Here is a 13,047-nt window from a genome sequence, read left to right on the forward strand (position 1 = left end):
ATCAGAACTGCAATGTATTCTGTATGTTGTGACACTTCTTTAAAATATTTTATATAATACTTTTTGTTCTTACTATCTGAATGTAACACTGGGTATCACAGTTACTATGTGAAATTGTGACTCAGTATTTGAGAATACCTGGAGTCAGGCTTTTCAGAGACAAGACTTCTGCTTTACATGGAGCCAAAGTGAGCAGAAATTCCATCAGGCAGATGAGAATGACTACATGGTGGTGATGTATTTTTATTATGATGATGCTCTTGCTTGTGATACATTTAACCATATGTGGCCAGGCAACTCCCTGGAGATTTATCCAGCTTTGATACCAACTGAAGTATCTGGGATAGATTTAGGCATGATGTAGTGTAAAAAAGCTTTGTTCTCTTGCAAAAATAGGTGTCCAAAGCTTTGGATACTGTAATTTAACAGAAGTGCTGAGAGAGTGGTAGAAATAAGCCTTCAGTTCTAAACACAATCAAATGTGTATTGCCATGATGTCAGTTGCTGGTAAGTTGCCTTATTCTCCTTTTATGCATTTTTCAGTGTGCTTGAGCTGGGGGCCAGACGGTGCTGATCTGACCTCAGTGAAAGTGTTTCCAAGGCACTGCTGCCAGTGGGTGTGAGTTTAGAGCCAGGGCAGGAGTAGCTCAGGCAGTTCAGGATGGTGTCCTAGCAGTTACCTCCCACACCTGGTGGTGTTCACTTGCTTGCCTGCCACCTTAGGGAAGGGACCTGCTGCCTTTACAAAGTGAGAGTGCACCATTCTTCATGTGGATAATGATTTGGCAATTAACAGCGAGGGCTAACAATTTCCTACCCCACTAGGGGCATAAAAGTGCATTCTAAGTAGATATGGATTTTTTTTTTTTAATAGGGAATAGTAATCTGGAGAAGCAGCAAGAAACTGTAAGCTCCTGCACACTCAGGTTTCAGAACCCATTTCCAATGTTTAAAAAGCTGTCAAGTACAAATGTTTTGTTAAGCCACTGGCTATAGTATTATGTAGTAATATTATAAATAATCTCCAAGAGAAGATGGGATTTTTGGTGTTTAATAGTCAGTTTTCTTATGCTTATGGGTTGTGATGACCTAGGCCATAAATATATTTATAATCATCCAGTAATTTCTATTGATTCTCAGTTCTCGAGCACATGACTTTTGCTGTGCTTACTGAGTCGATGATTCCCGGAAATGCAGGCACAGATTCCATAAACTTTCTGTAAGCTGTCCTTTATTCCTGTACTCTCTGTTTATCTGGATGTAAGTGCTTGCTTCAATGCTTGCTTTGTGGCACTTGCCTTCTCTGCTGTGCCATTTGAATCTGCTCGTTGATAGTTTGTCCTTAACAAGATATCTTTGTGTTGTGGCCTAGAGAATTGCACTCAAAAATTCAGATTTTTTCCCAGGAAATACAACTGAAGCCATTGTCTAGAAGGGACATAACTGAAGCACAAGTGAATGGTGCCTCAATGGCTGTAACACAGTTTCTAGCTGAAATGGGCAGAAACTGCCAAAAAACTGGTGTTGAAATGAATTCTTAAACACAGAAACATTTAAAGCAGTAAATGTGAGAAGACTCAAGAGTGGTGAAGTTGTTACTCTGTGGCACAGCAATATTGCCTGTACTCTCATGTGGCAGGGCTGCTTTGCTTTCCTGTTTCCATTTAAAATGTGTTTGCTTCTTCAGATTTACAAATTAATTTTAAAATGTGACCTTTTAGATCCCTGTTCAGATGAATGCTTGATTATCACTGTAATGTGTGTAGGGCTGTTTGGTTTTTATTTACATATTCTCTAAGAGTTTCTTCTTGTTTAACGTAGGGGATGGAGGATAACAAAATTCTTCTCAAGCTGCCCAGCATTTGGAGTGACCCTGGCTTTTCCTATAAACACTGCCAGTTGGATAAAAGGTGTTTGAGGGCTTGTTTCTCTAATTCTTTTTAAAATTTATCTTCATTCTTTTCAGCCCAGATTCCTTTAGTTCTAATGGGTGATGAGAAGAAGAAACTCGTTAGTAGTTTTCTACTAACAAAACTCATTAGTAGTTTTTTTAAAAGCTGAAGGACCACAAAGTAAATCCTCAGTTTAGGTTCCAGAGTTTCCTATCAGTTACTGTTGGTAAAGCAAAGCCTGTGACACCCTGGCAGGACAGGCCATTAGGAGTGCTCATGATGAAGGTGCACCTCACTTTGGAGTTTTTAAATTAGCAAATTGATGAGAAATACTTAAATTCTGGTGTCACATTGGGTGGTTTTTTCCAGCGCAGAACTCAACTGAATGCCTCTGTGTAGTGTGCAATTGTATGTGTCAGTCTGTTGTGATGGATAAAATGTATGTAAGTATTAACTGTTTGCTAATTACTTCAGCTATTAGGCAAATTATTATCTTAACTTCTAAAGAAATATATTTTAGGTGGCCAATGTGTACTTTTCTGTCAGTGTCCTGTACAGCTTTTTTGTTTGTATTTCCTGTAGAATGATGGTGTTTCACCTGTACTAGACAGACAAGCATAATTTAATTTATAGTGGCTCATTTAGTACCTGTAATGCTTTCTCTGTATTTCCAGTTCTAGTCAGCTTTAATGCACCATTCCTAGTTATTAGCAGGTGTTGGGCTTTTTTAAATTTCTCAGTGCAGTTGTATCAATGGAATGCATTTGGATACACATTTCAGAAATTGCTTGTGACTTTGTTTCTGAAACGCTGTTAAACACGAGGAGTAAGAGGGGATATAATCTGTTAATTTACATTGGCAAAGTAAAACAGTTCTGCTTGGAGGTTTGTTGACAATTTTCACCTGCTGCCTTACGAAATGTTTGTTTTTCTTCTTCCCCCGCCCTCCCCCCCCCCCCCCAACATTTTCTCATTGAATATCTAGTGAAAACAAGTGTTTTCAAGTTGACTGAATAATGAACTTTTCTTCATATTTAATCTTGTATTCTTTTTTCCTGTTTATCCAACAATAGGAAGTACAGTGTGCCTGTTAAAGCGCACATTCAAATTTGGTTTTTAGTATTCAAATAGAAATAAATTGAAGAGAACAAATAGAAATGCTGCAAAAAATGTAGGAAACTGGTCAAAAGCACTATGTGCACTGTAATGAAGAGAAATGTTACCAGCTATATACTGTGCTTTTAAAAGGTACCACAAATCCTCCTGCTAACTACTGCAGTTAAGGGATACAGAGTTTTATTTTCATCAGGAGCTTTGGCAATGAAATGTCAGGAGCAGACAGGGCTGTAGTGCAGCTGGGTGGTTCTGAATAGAATATCAGAGCACAGGCCTGAACTCTCTTCTTGTGCTGGCCTGGAAGGTGCTGCTGGTCACATCAGCTTCCCTTGCCGTGATACACTTCCAGTTCTGTGAAAGGCAGGACTCTGTTAACTTTCTTTTTTTCTCTATCTCAAAATCCACTGAGGTTTATCAATAAGAAGGCCCACATTGCTCTCACGTTTATGATGCCAGTTTTGAGACCTGTTCTGGGTATTTTATTATCACCATAAAGAGGAGAGCCTTGAAATGGGATTGCAGTTGTTTTTTAAGGTGAGGGGGCTGAAAGATTAAGGATCTGTAATTAATTGGAGGAAGGAAAGCTGTGTCACATCTTAGCATTTATTTTTGTCATATGGAGGTAATATATGACATGAGGGTTGCATTATCTGGACTTTACAAGCACTTATTCCATCACAGAATCTAGTAAGAAAAAAACCCCAAAAAACTGTAGTGTCATGCATCATAGTGCATGATGAATAATTACAATGTAAAATCATCATCCTCCAAAAAAATAAAACCTCACTCAAAACCATTTTGGAACACAAATCCTAGCTTTCTTGAGAAAATTCTAACTGGCAGTAATTCTGATGGCTCCATGAGCTCTTAAAATTTGCTCCTGAAAGCAATTGGTTTAATACCCAGGTTACCCTTGGTCACCAAATAGAAGAGTTGTGGTCAGTTTGCAGGTTGTCGTCTGGCTCCTTTCCTCATCTGCAAATGTATTATGTAAGGCCCCAAATGTCTAAGAACAGGTCAGGCTGTATTTTTGAGGCACAGAGAACCTTTTAGTGTGGGTGTTTTTGTCATGAGGGCTTCTGAAATACTATTCTTACATTTTTTTTATGTTCTGAATGAGTAGTGGTGGAGACTTGGAATTGAGGTGTCTTCAGTGGCTGCTGTCACTAATGCCAAGCTCAGATAAAGCTGTTACTTTTCCTGCTGATTCCATCAAGTAAATTGCCCTTGTCTACTGAGGGGTTTGTTATTCCCTAAGGTTTGTACCATCAGATGAGAAGAAGAAGCAGGGCTGTCAGCGGGAGAATGAGACTCTAATACAGAGGAGGAAGGACCAGATGCAGCCGGGGGGAACCACAGTCAGCGTCACCGTCCCTTACCGGGTCGTAGACCAGCCTCTGAAACTCATGCCACAGGACTGGTAAGAACATTTCTCCTTTAAAACATTTCCTACCCCAGACAGTGCAGAATTTGGAGGGGAATAATAAAATATTCTGCAATCTACTGAAAAAGTACAGATATAGGAGTCTTCAATTCATTTACTGTAAGAGTCTTCAGCTGAAAATAATATGAAACTAAATTAATCTAAAGATCTTCAAAAGTTGCAACGCTTGATTTTAACAGTGTTGTAGCAGCACAGTTAATATTATTGGGTTTGCCAGAAATGTTCCAGACATTCCAATAGAAATGTTCATATTATTGTTCTGGTTTGTGGTGTAATGTGCAAGTCATTGAACCATAATACGCAAGAAAACCCCTTCCCTCCTGTCTGCTTTTTGAGGGAGAGTCTGTTGGGAAGATGCTTTTGCTGACCATCAGCATCTGACATTCCATATTTTTTAATAGTTATAGAAAGGAAATACATCAGATAGTAAAGACTGAACTGTGATTCCAGTACTGGAACTATTGGAATTTTACTTCTGAAGGAAGAGCACTAGTTACAGAAGGGGAATCGTAGATAGTTTTTAATTTTATGAAAAAGCTGGAAATGGATTATTGGCTCTGTAGCACATTTTTCAAGGCTATTAAAAAGTAGCTCCCTTTGAACAGAACAACTCTGGAGAAGTTTTTATTGTTGTTTGACATCTTTTTGTTATTTGATGACATGCATTATGCAGCATTTTTACTTCTTTCTGACAAGTGAGAAGATCTGGGATGTGGACAATGACATATTTGGTGGTTTTGTCATTTCCAAATAAGATTTTAATGGAGAGGAATGCTTTGAAAAGATTCTGTTCCTAAATCAATTTTTCTCTGTATTTAGAATTTGAATTAATCAGAAATCACTGGATTTAGAATTCTGAATATTAAATAGCACTTAAAATGTTTAATGATCAAACCTTTAAGGACCATCTAAACTACTTTCAAAAGTACTTCTGACCAAAGACATGGAGTGATGTATGTTTTTTTTATCTTGATTTTACCCATGGAAGCCACACTAAAACCTGCAAAAAAATAACCCCAGACCGCGAAACTTCATCTTGATTATTCTTTTTCATTTGGAATTTAGTGGATTTAATGATAGATTAAATTTAGGGATTAGATTAGAGAGATAATTATTTGTTGTGGTAGGTAAGAACTGTGGTTGGATGATGTAAATGTTCAAGAGAAAGATAGACCATATGTGAGGAGGTCATTTATTCTCTAAGGTGGGGTTTTTAAAATTTCACTAATGCAAAAGTTTAATCTTAATCACAAGTTTATTTTCTCAGACCACAGGTGATGGTTGTATTTTCTTAAAATAGTTGAAATTTCACTTAGCAGAAATTTAGCAGCTGTTGCTTCTCATTAATTTTCAGCCTGGAAGTCAGCAGTGCTGATAATAAAGGCTTTTAAATCTGCACAGCTCAGTTTCAAGTGCCATTTGCAGAAGATTGTCTCTGAAAATGTAGGAGCACTTTTCAAAAGCAAATTAATGATGACCACAAATAAACACTGCCTTCTAAAAATTGTAACCTGAGCTACCTTCTGCAGAGGGGCAGGGCTGAAAGCCCAGAGCAATCACAGGAATGATTTTTTTTCTTTACAAGAGGAAAAGCAGTTGTGCTGGAGGTGTGGTTGTTCAGTGTGCTCTCCTGCTCTGTAAAAGGAGCAGCTCTGCTAGGGCACAGTGCCTGCTCAGGACAGCAGTGAGTGACGTGTCCCAGGCCATGCCCATGCCATGTCCACCCCTCTGTGTGTTCCAGGGACCGCGTGGTGGCCGTGTTTGTCCAGGGCCCTGCCTGGCAGTTCAAGGGCTGGCCTTGGCTCCTGCCGGACGGATCTCCTGTTGATATCTTTGCAAAAAGTAAGGGATTTACTTTCTTCCTTGGTTTGGGGTTTGTTGTTGTGTTTGGGGTTTCTTGTAGATGTTTATGTTCATGACAGAGTGCTGCCAAAGTGCTTCAGATGGCTGAGCAGCCTTTGGGGCTCCTCACGATGGCAAATATTCCCATGCCCTTTGTGGTTGTTCTGCTCTGATCTGTGCAAGCCCATGGAAAGAACTGTCAGCTTCAAGGGTCACAAATAGCTGGTGTACAAATCTGCTTTCCAGTCTTCTAATACAGGGTGAACAGACAATGTGTATTCCTGCAATTCATAGCTAACAGGTTTACAGGCTGGCTGCACATTCTAGTGCTATTCTGAAGAGAGGATTAATCACCTAGTGAACCACTAAGAAAGCATTGAAAATATGATCTGGTGTCTGACAAAAACTTCAGAGTTTTAAAAAGTTGATGTTTCCAGTGAACTAGATGTTAGCATTGTATAGATCAGAACAGGTTTTTTGGGTCCCTACAACTGTGGTGCTTTGAGGCACTTCTCTGGCACAGTTCACCCATCTGGCAGAGAGGTGGGCCATAGTATCTCAGGAGTCTGTCATCTTCTCTGTTGCTTCAGTTTGGAGTTGCCTTAGAAAACAGACCTTTTGACGGTCTTCTGTGCTTTCAGATATAGACATAACCAACACACACACACAAAACCAGGCAACAGACCCAAACCCACCTTAGTTCAGCTCTAGCATCTTGCAGTCAGTGTGATGAGGAAGCAGGTTTGTTCAGGTTTTGTGTGTACCCCGCTTTGCTCTGTGATGTAGAATCTGGAATGACAAAGCCACTTTGATGAGCAGCAAGGAAAAAACTCAAGGGTGGGACAGAGAGCTAAGGATGGGTCTGTGAACAAGAGAATAGAATGAGTCAGTTAAAGGGGGGATAGAGAAAGAGCAGAGAAAGAGAAAAAGAGCCTTAAAGTCATTGTGAAAGTAAAACTATGCCACAGGAGAGAGTTTAACAGAAGAGATTAATGAAAGAAGGAAATAGCACTTCAAAATAAAGATACTGAGAAAAAGGCAATTGTGAAAAGCAAAGCCAAGAAAAATGCAGTGAAATATTGAAGGTCTAGCTAGCAGTTACATGCTGCTTCCTATTAATTTTATCATTTTTATATATACATGTATGGAGGGCCATAGGAATTGCTCTGACTTGCTTTGACATTCCTGGTCTCAACATGCCAAAAGATCACAATCACAGCCTGCACAGTTCAAGGTGCAGGTGTACAAATTCATACATTTTTCAAGTGAAAGAGGGATATCTGGTCTTAATTCATACATTGAAATGGATCTTCAATTTAGAAATGCATTCCATTCCTTCAAAGCATGGTGTTTTTAAAATATTTTCCTGATAAAGTGTATTTCTAGATCTTTCCCCAATTATGTTACTGATGCTTTAGATGAAAACAAGTGAATGGAGTACAGACAGCATCAGTCCAGTTTTATGTATCTATTTTTATCTGAAGCTATTATTTTGCCATATTTTTAGTGTTCAGTAAGTGAACTGAATGTTCACTTCACAAATGTGGTTTCTGGGATTTGCAGCTGTCCATTGTTTCATCTGCAGTTTCGTTTCTTCTCTGTCTGGGTCGGTTGTCGTTACCAAGTATTGAAGGCTGTCACTTGGAAAACAAGCAGGTAGCTTACCAGAAGGAACTCCTCAATAAAATAAGGAGTACTGGGCCAGAGCCTGCCTAACTGGTTTTATTGGAGCAATTGCTTTGTCCCAGAACATTTCATTAGCTGAAACTCTAAAACTGTGCTCCTTAGTTTTCCTTAGGTCAGGGTGTCCTGACTATTTCATGTTCATGTACCAAACCAGCCTAATTTCACATTTACAAGTGAATGTTTGTGATGAAGTTTTGAATGCTGTCAGTTTCATGGACAAATATTTCATTTTGACTACCATTTTAAAGGTGTACCTCCCAGAGCACAGCAGGGAGCTGTAATAGTGATTTGTTTCAGGTTCAGAAGTGGATCCTCTTGTGCTTAATAACATTTAACTGGAATGCAGAGACTGTCAGATATTGATGGAGTTTTCAGTAAATGCATGGCCCTGGTGTATCTTCATTTGTTTTTTCTGAAGTTATATGAATACATGCTATATATATATTGCTATGTGTGTATACATATATATATATATGTGTGCGTGTATATATATGTATGTATATATATATATGTATGTATGTGTGTATATATATATATATATATCTCCAATGTATAGTGGAGATAATGTATATGTATTCTTAATCACAAAGCCTGGAAATTTATCTGTCAGAGATACAAGTCAGATGATCATTTCTTTAGTCTGTCAACAAAAAAAAATGCTAATTTCACATAGCAGCCTTCTAGGAAGTTCCCAAATGGATCTGGAAAAGAGAACTGATTTTGTGGAAGACAAAATTAAGAGTGTGGTATCTGAAGAAGATACAAGCATGGCATTAAAAAGAACTAGTTTCCACAAGACTGATGGCTTGTTTTACTTTTCCAGTACCACTAAAATCATCAGATTGGCTCACCAGATAGGAATTGTACAAGGCTTAAATACCTTGGTTTTAATGCTCACTGTGTAAATGCTGAGGCTTTACCTAATTCACATGTGACAGTACTTCCCAAGAGAAAAATAACAGTTAATATTTTACCATTTTTTAAATGAGTACTAGACATGGGGAAATTGGCAGTTACTGAATTTCTCAGAATGCTTTATGCAGCATTTGGGGGTTACGCTGGCATTATACGATCAATCTTCTACAGATTCTTTTAGGAGATAGCCAGGCTTCCTACTCATAGGTCTCAGAAATATCTTTTTGATTATTATTTAATTCTTTGACAGCTCAGAGATTTTCAGAAAGAACTTTTTTGTTTCTCAAAGAGAATGTACTTGAATTGGCAGTGTGTTTCTGCTATTCCCTTGGAATCTGTGCATCTAAAAGCAGTGGCTGCCCTTTCCCTTCACCCTGGAATAGCCTGGGAGCCATTGACCTCTATATTTAACTGTGCCCTTCAGTGAGTAGTTGACTTCTTTGGATTATGGGCTTGATAATTTTGCTCTCAGGCTTCATTCTGAAAAAGGAGGAGCGGGCTGGGAATTTTCTTTGACCAATAAAGAAACACTAAAGTCCTTGTGTTTGTACCAAATGCTGTCCTGTTTGCTGTAGTTAAAGCTTTTCATCTCAAGTACGATGAAGTGCGCCTGGATCCCAACGTGCAGAAATGGGATGTGACAGTGTTAGAGCTCAGCTACCACAAAAGACACTTGGACAGGCCAGTGTTCCTACGCTTCTGGGAAACCTTGGACAGGTATGGTTCCTGCTGTAAGTCCTTGGTCTTCATGCTTGTATGCTTTAGGTGGGAATTAAAAGTTCTGGCAGCCAGGGAATTGTTTACAACTTGGATATCTGAACAATGATTTAGCTTGGAAATACTGCTTGTTTTGATTTTCCCTGATGATACAGTTAATGAAATGTAGTGGTATGTGTTTACAGACTGTAAGTAACAATCTCCAAACTGTGGGTTTAAAGGAAGGGTAGTTACCATTAATCATTGGTTAGTCCCATGATTCCCCACCTCCTGACTCTGATTCTCTGGGTCAGAACCCTGCTGAAGGTGAAGTTCTCTGCAATACCTTGTTCAGGTTGTAGAGAAGGAACTTTATTATCATGAAGCAGTTGAAGAAATATTGAGGGAGGGGAGAAGCCCATGTGTTTCATCAATGTTTAATTTTTTCATGTTGATTCACAGTGAACTGCTTGAATGATTGAGTGAAAAAGAAAAATCCAGTGGGAATTGTCAAAATAATTTCAATCATCAAACTTTCCATGGCTTTGTTTAAAAGTCTCAGGTGAACAATATATCTGAACTCCCAGATGAACTAGTAGTCTTTCAATGTTAGAGGTCATGCACTGCCTTGGAAAGCTGAGTTTTCTTTGAGGCAGGGCTGCAGTCAGCTGTTACTTAGTAGGAGAAATCCTGCACACAACGCGTTGCATCTCTTTGGCAGCTTTCTAATTCCCTAACAATTCTCTTTTAACAATGCCTGGACGTTTTATTCCTGCAAGTAAAATTCCTATAAATGCCACAAGGGTAGTAATGCTGTCTTCTGTTAATTTTTTTTCAGGTATATGGTAAAGCACAAATCTCACTTGAGATTCTAAATCCTTCAGCTGCCATTTATTTCCTGAAGTATGGATTGAAAAAAATGGAAGGGGCTCCAGTTTGGAGACCAGAGCTCGCACTATATATGTCAAGAACTTTACAAATGAGGAAGGGTCACAGTTTAAACTTTTTATAAAATCTTATTTGGATGATTCATGCTATGGCAGGTTGATACCTGTTAATCAGAAGCAAAGGGGTTTTGCTTAAAACTATTTTTTTAATGTTGTTAGCCTTCTAGTCTGCAATCCAAATTGTATATTTTGATAGCAGCAGTTTCTTCTCTGTTTTGTTAAATTAGCCACATTTTTAAAGACTGTGTTTTGTTCCCCAGTAGAGGATAGCTGGATGTCCACGGCGGGTTATCCATGTGCGTGTGCACGGGCGGGTGTAAATACAAGTGTGCCTGTGTCTATAGATATAGTGTACAAAAAAGTTATAGACACAATGATGCACACCTAGGTGTTTCCAGGCTTTCTAAACCACTTAGCTTCTGAGCTTAGTTTGGGATTTCTTTGCTTACTGTTTCACTTACTGAAAATATTTTGTTGTGAATGATATTACATTTTAGTCAATAGGACTTGCGAACTGAGCAAAGTGAAAGTTGTTTTCAATAAATCAAAATGTCAAGCTGTATATGTATATTCTGTCAGTCTTTGTTGAAAAAGGGAAGATCAAAAATCTATTAACTCTTTTTTTGGATTTGTAATGTCCCAGTTTACTAAATCTTGAAAATTTATTATAGGCATACTGTTGAGTCATGGTAACTCTAAATTGCCATTCTCCACACACATCTCTTTCTTTAAACTGAAAGTATGCATGTGTACATTCCCATCTAGCAAATATCTTTGCATATGAATCTAAATGTTACCTAGATTAAATGATGAGTAGAGGAGGAGAGAGTTGGATTCTTTTTTTCCTGGAACGGCCACCACAAGGAATGAATAATTTTAACTTCTTTGTATTTATACCTCTAATACGATTTTCTCATGACAAAAGTAGCCCAGACTGTCAACAGGAGTTGTAATTTTCTGAGCTAGGTGGCTAATATGGCCTCCCAAGAGTCCTGCATTGGAATGGAAAATCAGCCTTCTCAAATTACCAAAGAATGGATTTGCTTCATCTCCAGTGTGAGGCCAGAGGATCCTGGTATTTGTACCAACTTACAGCATCTCTGTATCTATGGAATAATGTTAAGTTGATGTTGCATACCAGTGAATGTAGAGAATGATCAAATACTGTAACACCTGCATGATTTTTTTTCTGGGATAGAAAATACATGTTTATATTCCTGTTCTTGAAGTTCCAAACCATGTTTTTTTTAATATACTTTACATTTAAGGTTTGACAAAAATAAAATGTTCTACCTATTCTGTTTTGGTTTTTATTTGATGTTAACTTCATTTTTAGTAAAACCCAAAGTCATATATTCATAAGAGGTTTTTAAAACTGTCTGGCATGTGATTGTTCATATTTTTGTCAGTCATAAAAGTAGTGATGTTTAAGTCATATATCCTTAAGTCCTATATACATAATAAGAAGTTTTTAAAACTGTCTTAAGTTTATGAGGACCGTGAGGTCTGACTTTTAATTGTATGTATCCATCCCTGCTATAATGAGGCTGTATTTTCAAATGGTCTAAATGGAACTGTAAAATGTCAAACCACCAGAACAACCCTCCGTGAATCCCAAGATTAGAAGCAGCTAACCCTGGATTTTGGAATGGATTCAGCGTGGTGACTGGGAGCTACAGAACTACTGGCATGTCTCCTGTTTGTGTGGGCAGTTGGGCAGTACCCTGTTACTGTGTTTTCCCTGTACTTAAGCTTATTAGAAATGTGTCCATGTCATACTAGAGCTGGCTGGAACATTGAGTGCTTGGTTTTAACCTGTACTGCACAGAGCAAAGCTGTGATGGCTTCTTCCAACATAGCAGGTGCTACCATGTGGTAGCAACTTACAGTTCATTTCTGCTTTAAACAGTGAGGTATCATGTATGGTTTTGTAAACTTGAGCATTTCCAATTAGAAATGTCCTTTTTTTTTCAGACTTAATAAGTACATCATGGCCTGTGCTGTTTTAAAGAGATTTCTAGCAGTCAGCTTGAAAAGTAAATTTTGGACAAGTGTGTGCTTCACATGCAGTGTGATATGCAGACCATAGAGTGGGTTTGCAGTAGGCAAGGGACACTTATCTTTTCTGTATCCTGTACTTCACTGTGCTTTCAATGTGGGTGTAATTCCAGATCCAGTGCAGGAGGTGGCTTGATTTAGATGGAGATTTATATATTTATTGGCAGTTAACTCCTCTGAAATTACTGAAGTTACATGGCTATGAAATGGGCAGAAGAGCAATATCCATGAAATCTGTGTGACCTGTGTTTGTTTTTATGGGTTGAGGACAGACCTTTAACATCTTAGAATTTTGTACTGGCAAGCAGTTTGTGACCCAAGTTATACAATATGTATTTGTGAAGGAGCTGGCACCTGATGGTGCATATTTTTGTCAGTCATAAAAGTAGTGATGTTTATAAAATGAGCCATTTTGCAATCAGATTCCTGCTGACATTATTGGAAGTTTAAT

General features: G+C 38.3%; 1 protein-coding gene across 1 annotated transcript in view; it reads left to right on the top strand.

Moving 5' to 3' along the window:
• The window catches only part of CDC73 (cell division cycle 73), a 101,560-nt gene extending 89,726 nt beyond the window's left edge, over positions 1 to 11,834 (top strand). The window contains exons 14-17 of the mRNA XM_059478524.1: positions 4,267 to 4,428; positions 6,194 to 6,294; positions 9,471 to 9,612; positions 10,430 to 11,834. Coding sequence (XP_059334507.1) covers positions 4,267 to 4,428; positions 6,194 to 6,294; positions 9,471 to 9,612; positions 10,430 to 10,466 — 442 coding nt within the window. The 3' untranslated portion in view covers positions 10,467 to 11,834. The remainder of the gene's footprint in view (positions 1 to 4,266; positions 4,429 to 6,193; positions 6,295 to 9,470; positions 9,613 to 10,429) is intronic.
• Positions 11,835 to 13,047: the final 1,213 nt, after the last annotated feature.

The sequence above is a fragment of the Ammospiza nelsoni genome, chromosome 9, assembly GCF_027579445.1.
Source record: "Ammospiza nelsoni isolate bAmmNel1 chromosome 9, bAmmNel1.pri, whole genome shotgun sequence".
Classification (NCBI taxonomy): Eukaryota; Metazoa; Chordata; class Aves; order Passeriformes; family Passerellidae; genus Ammospiza; species Ammospiza nelsoni.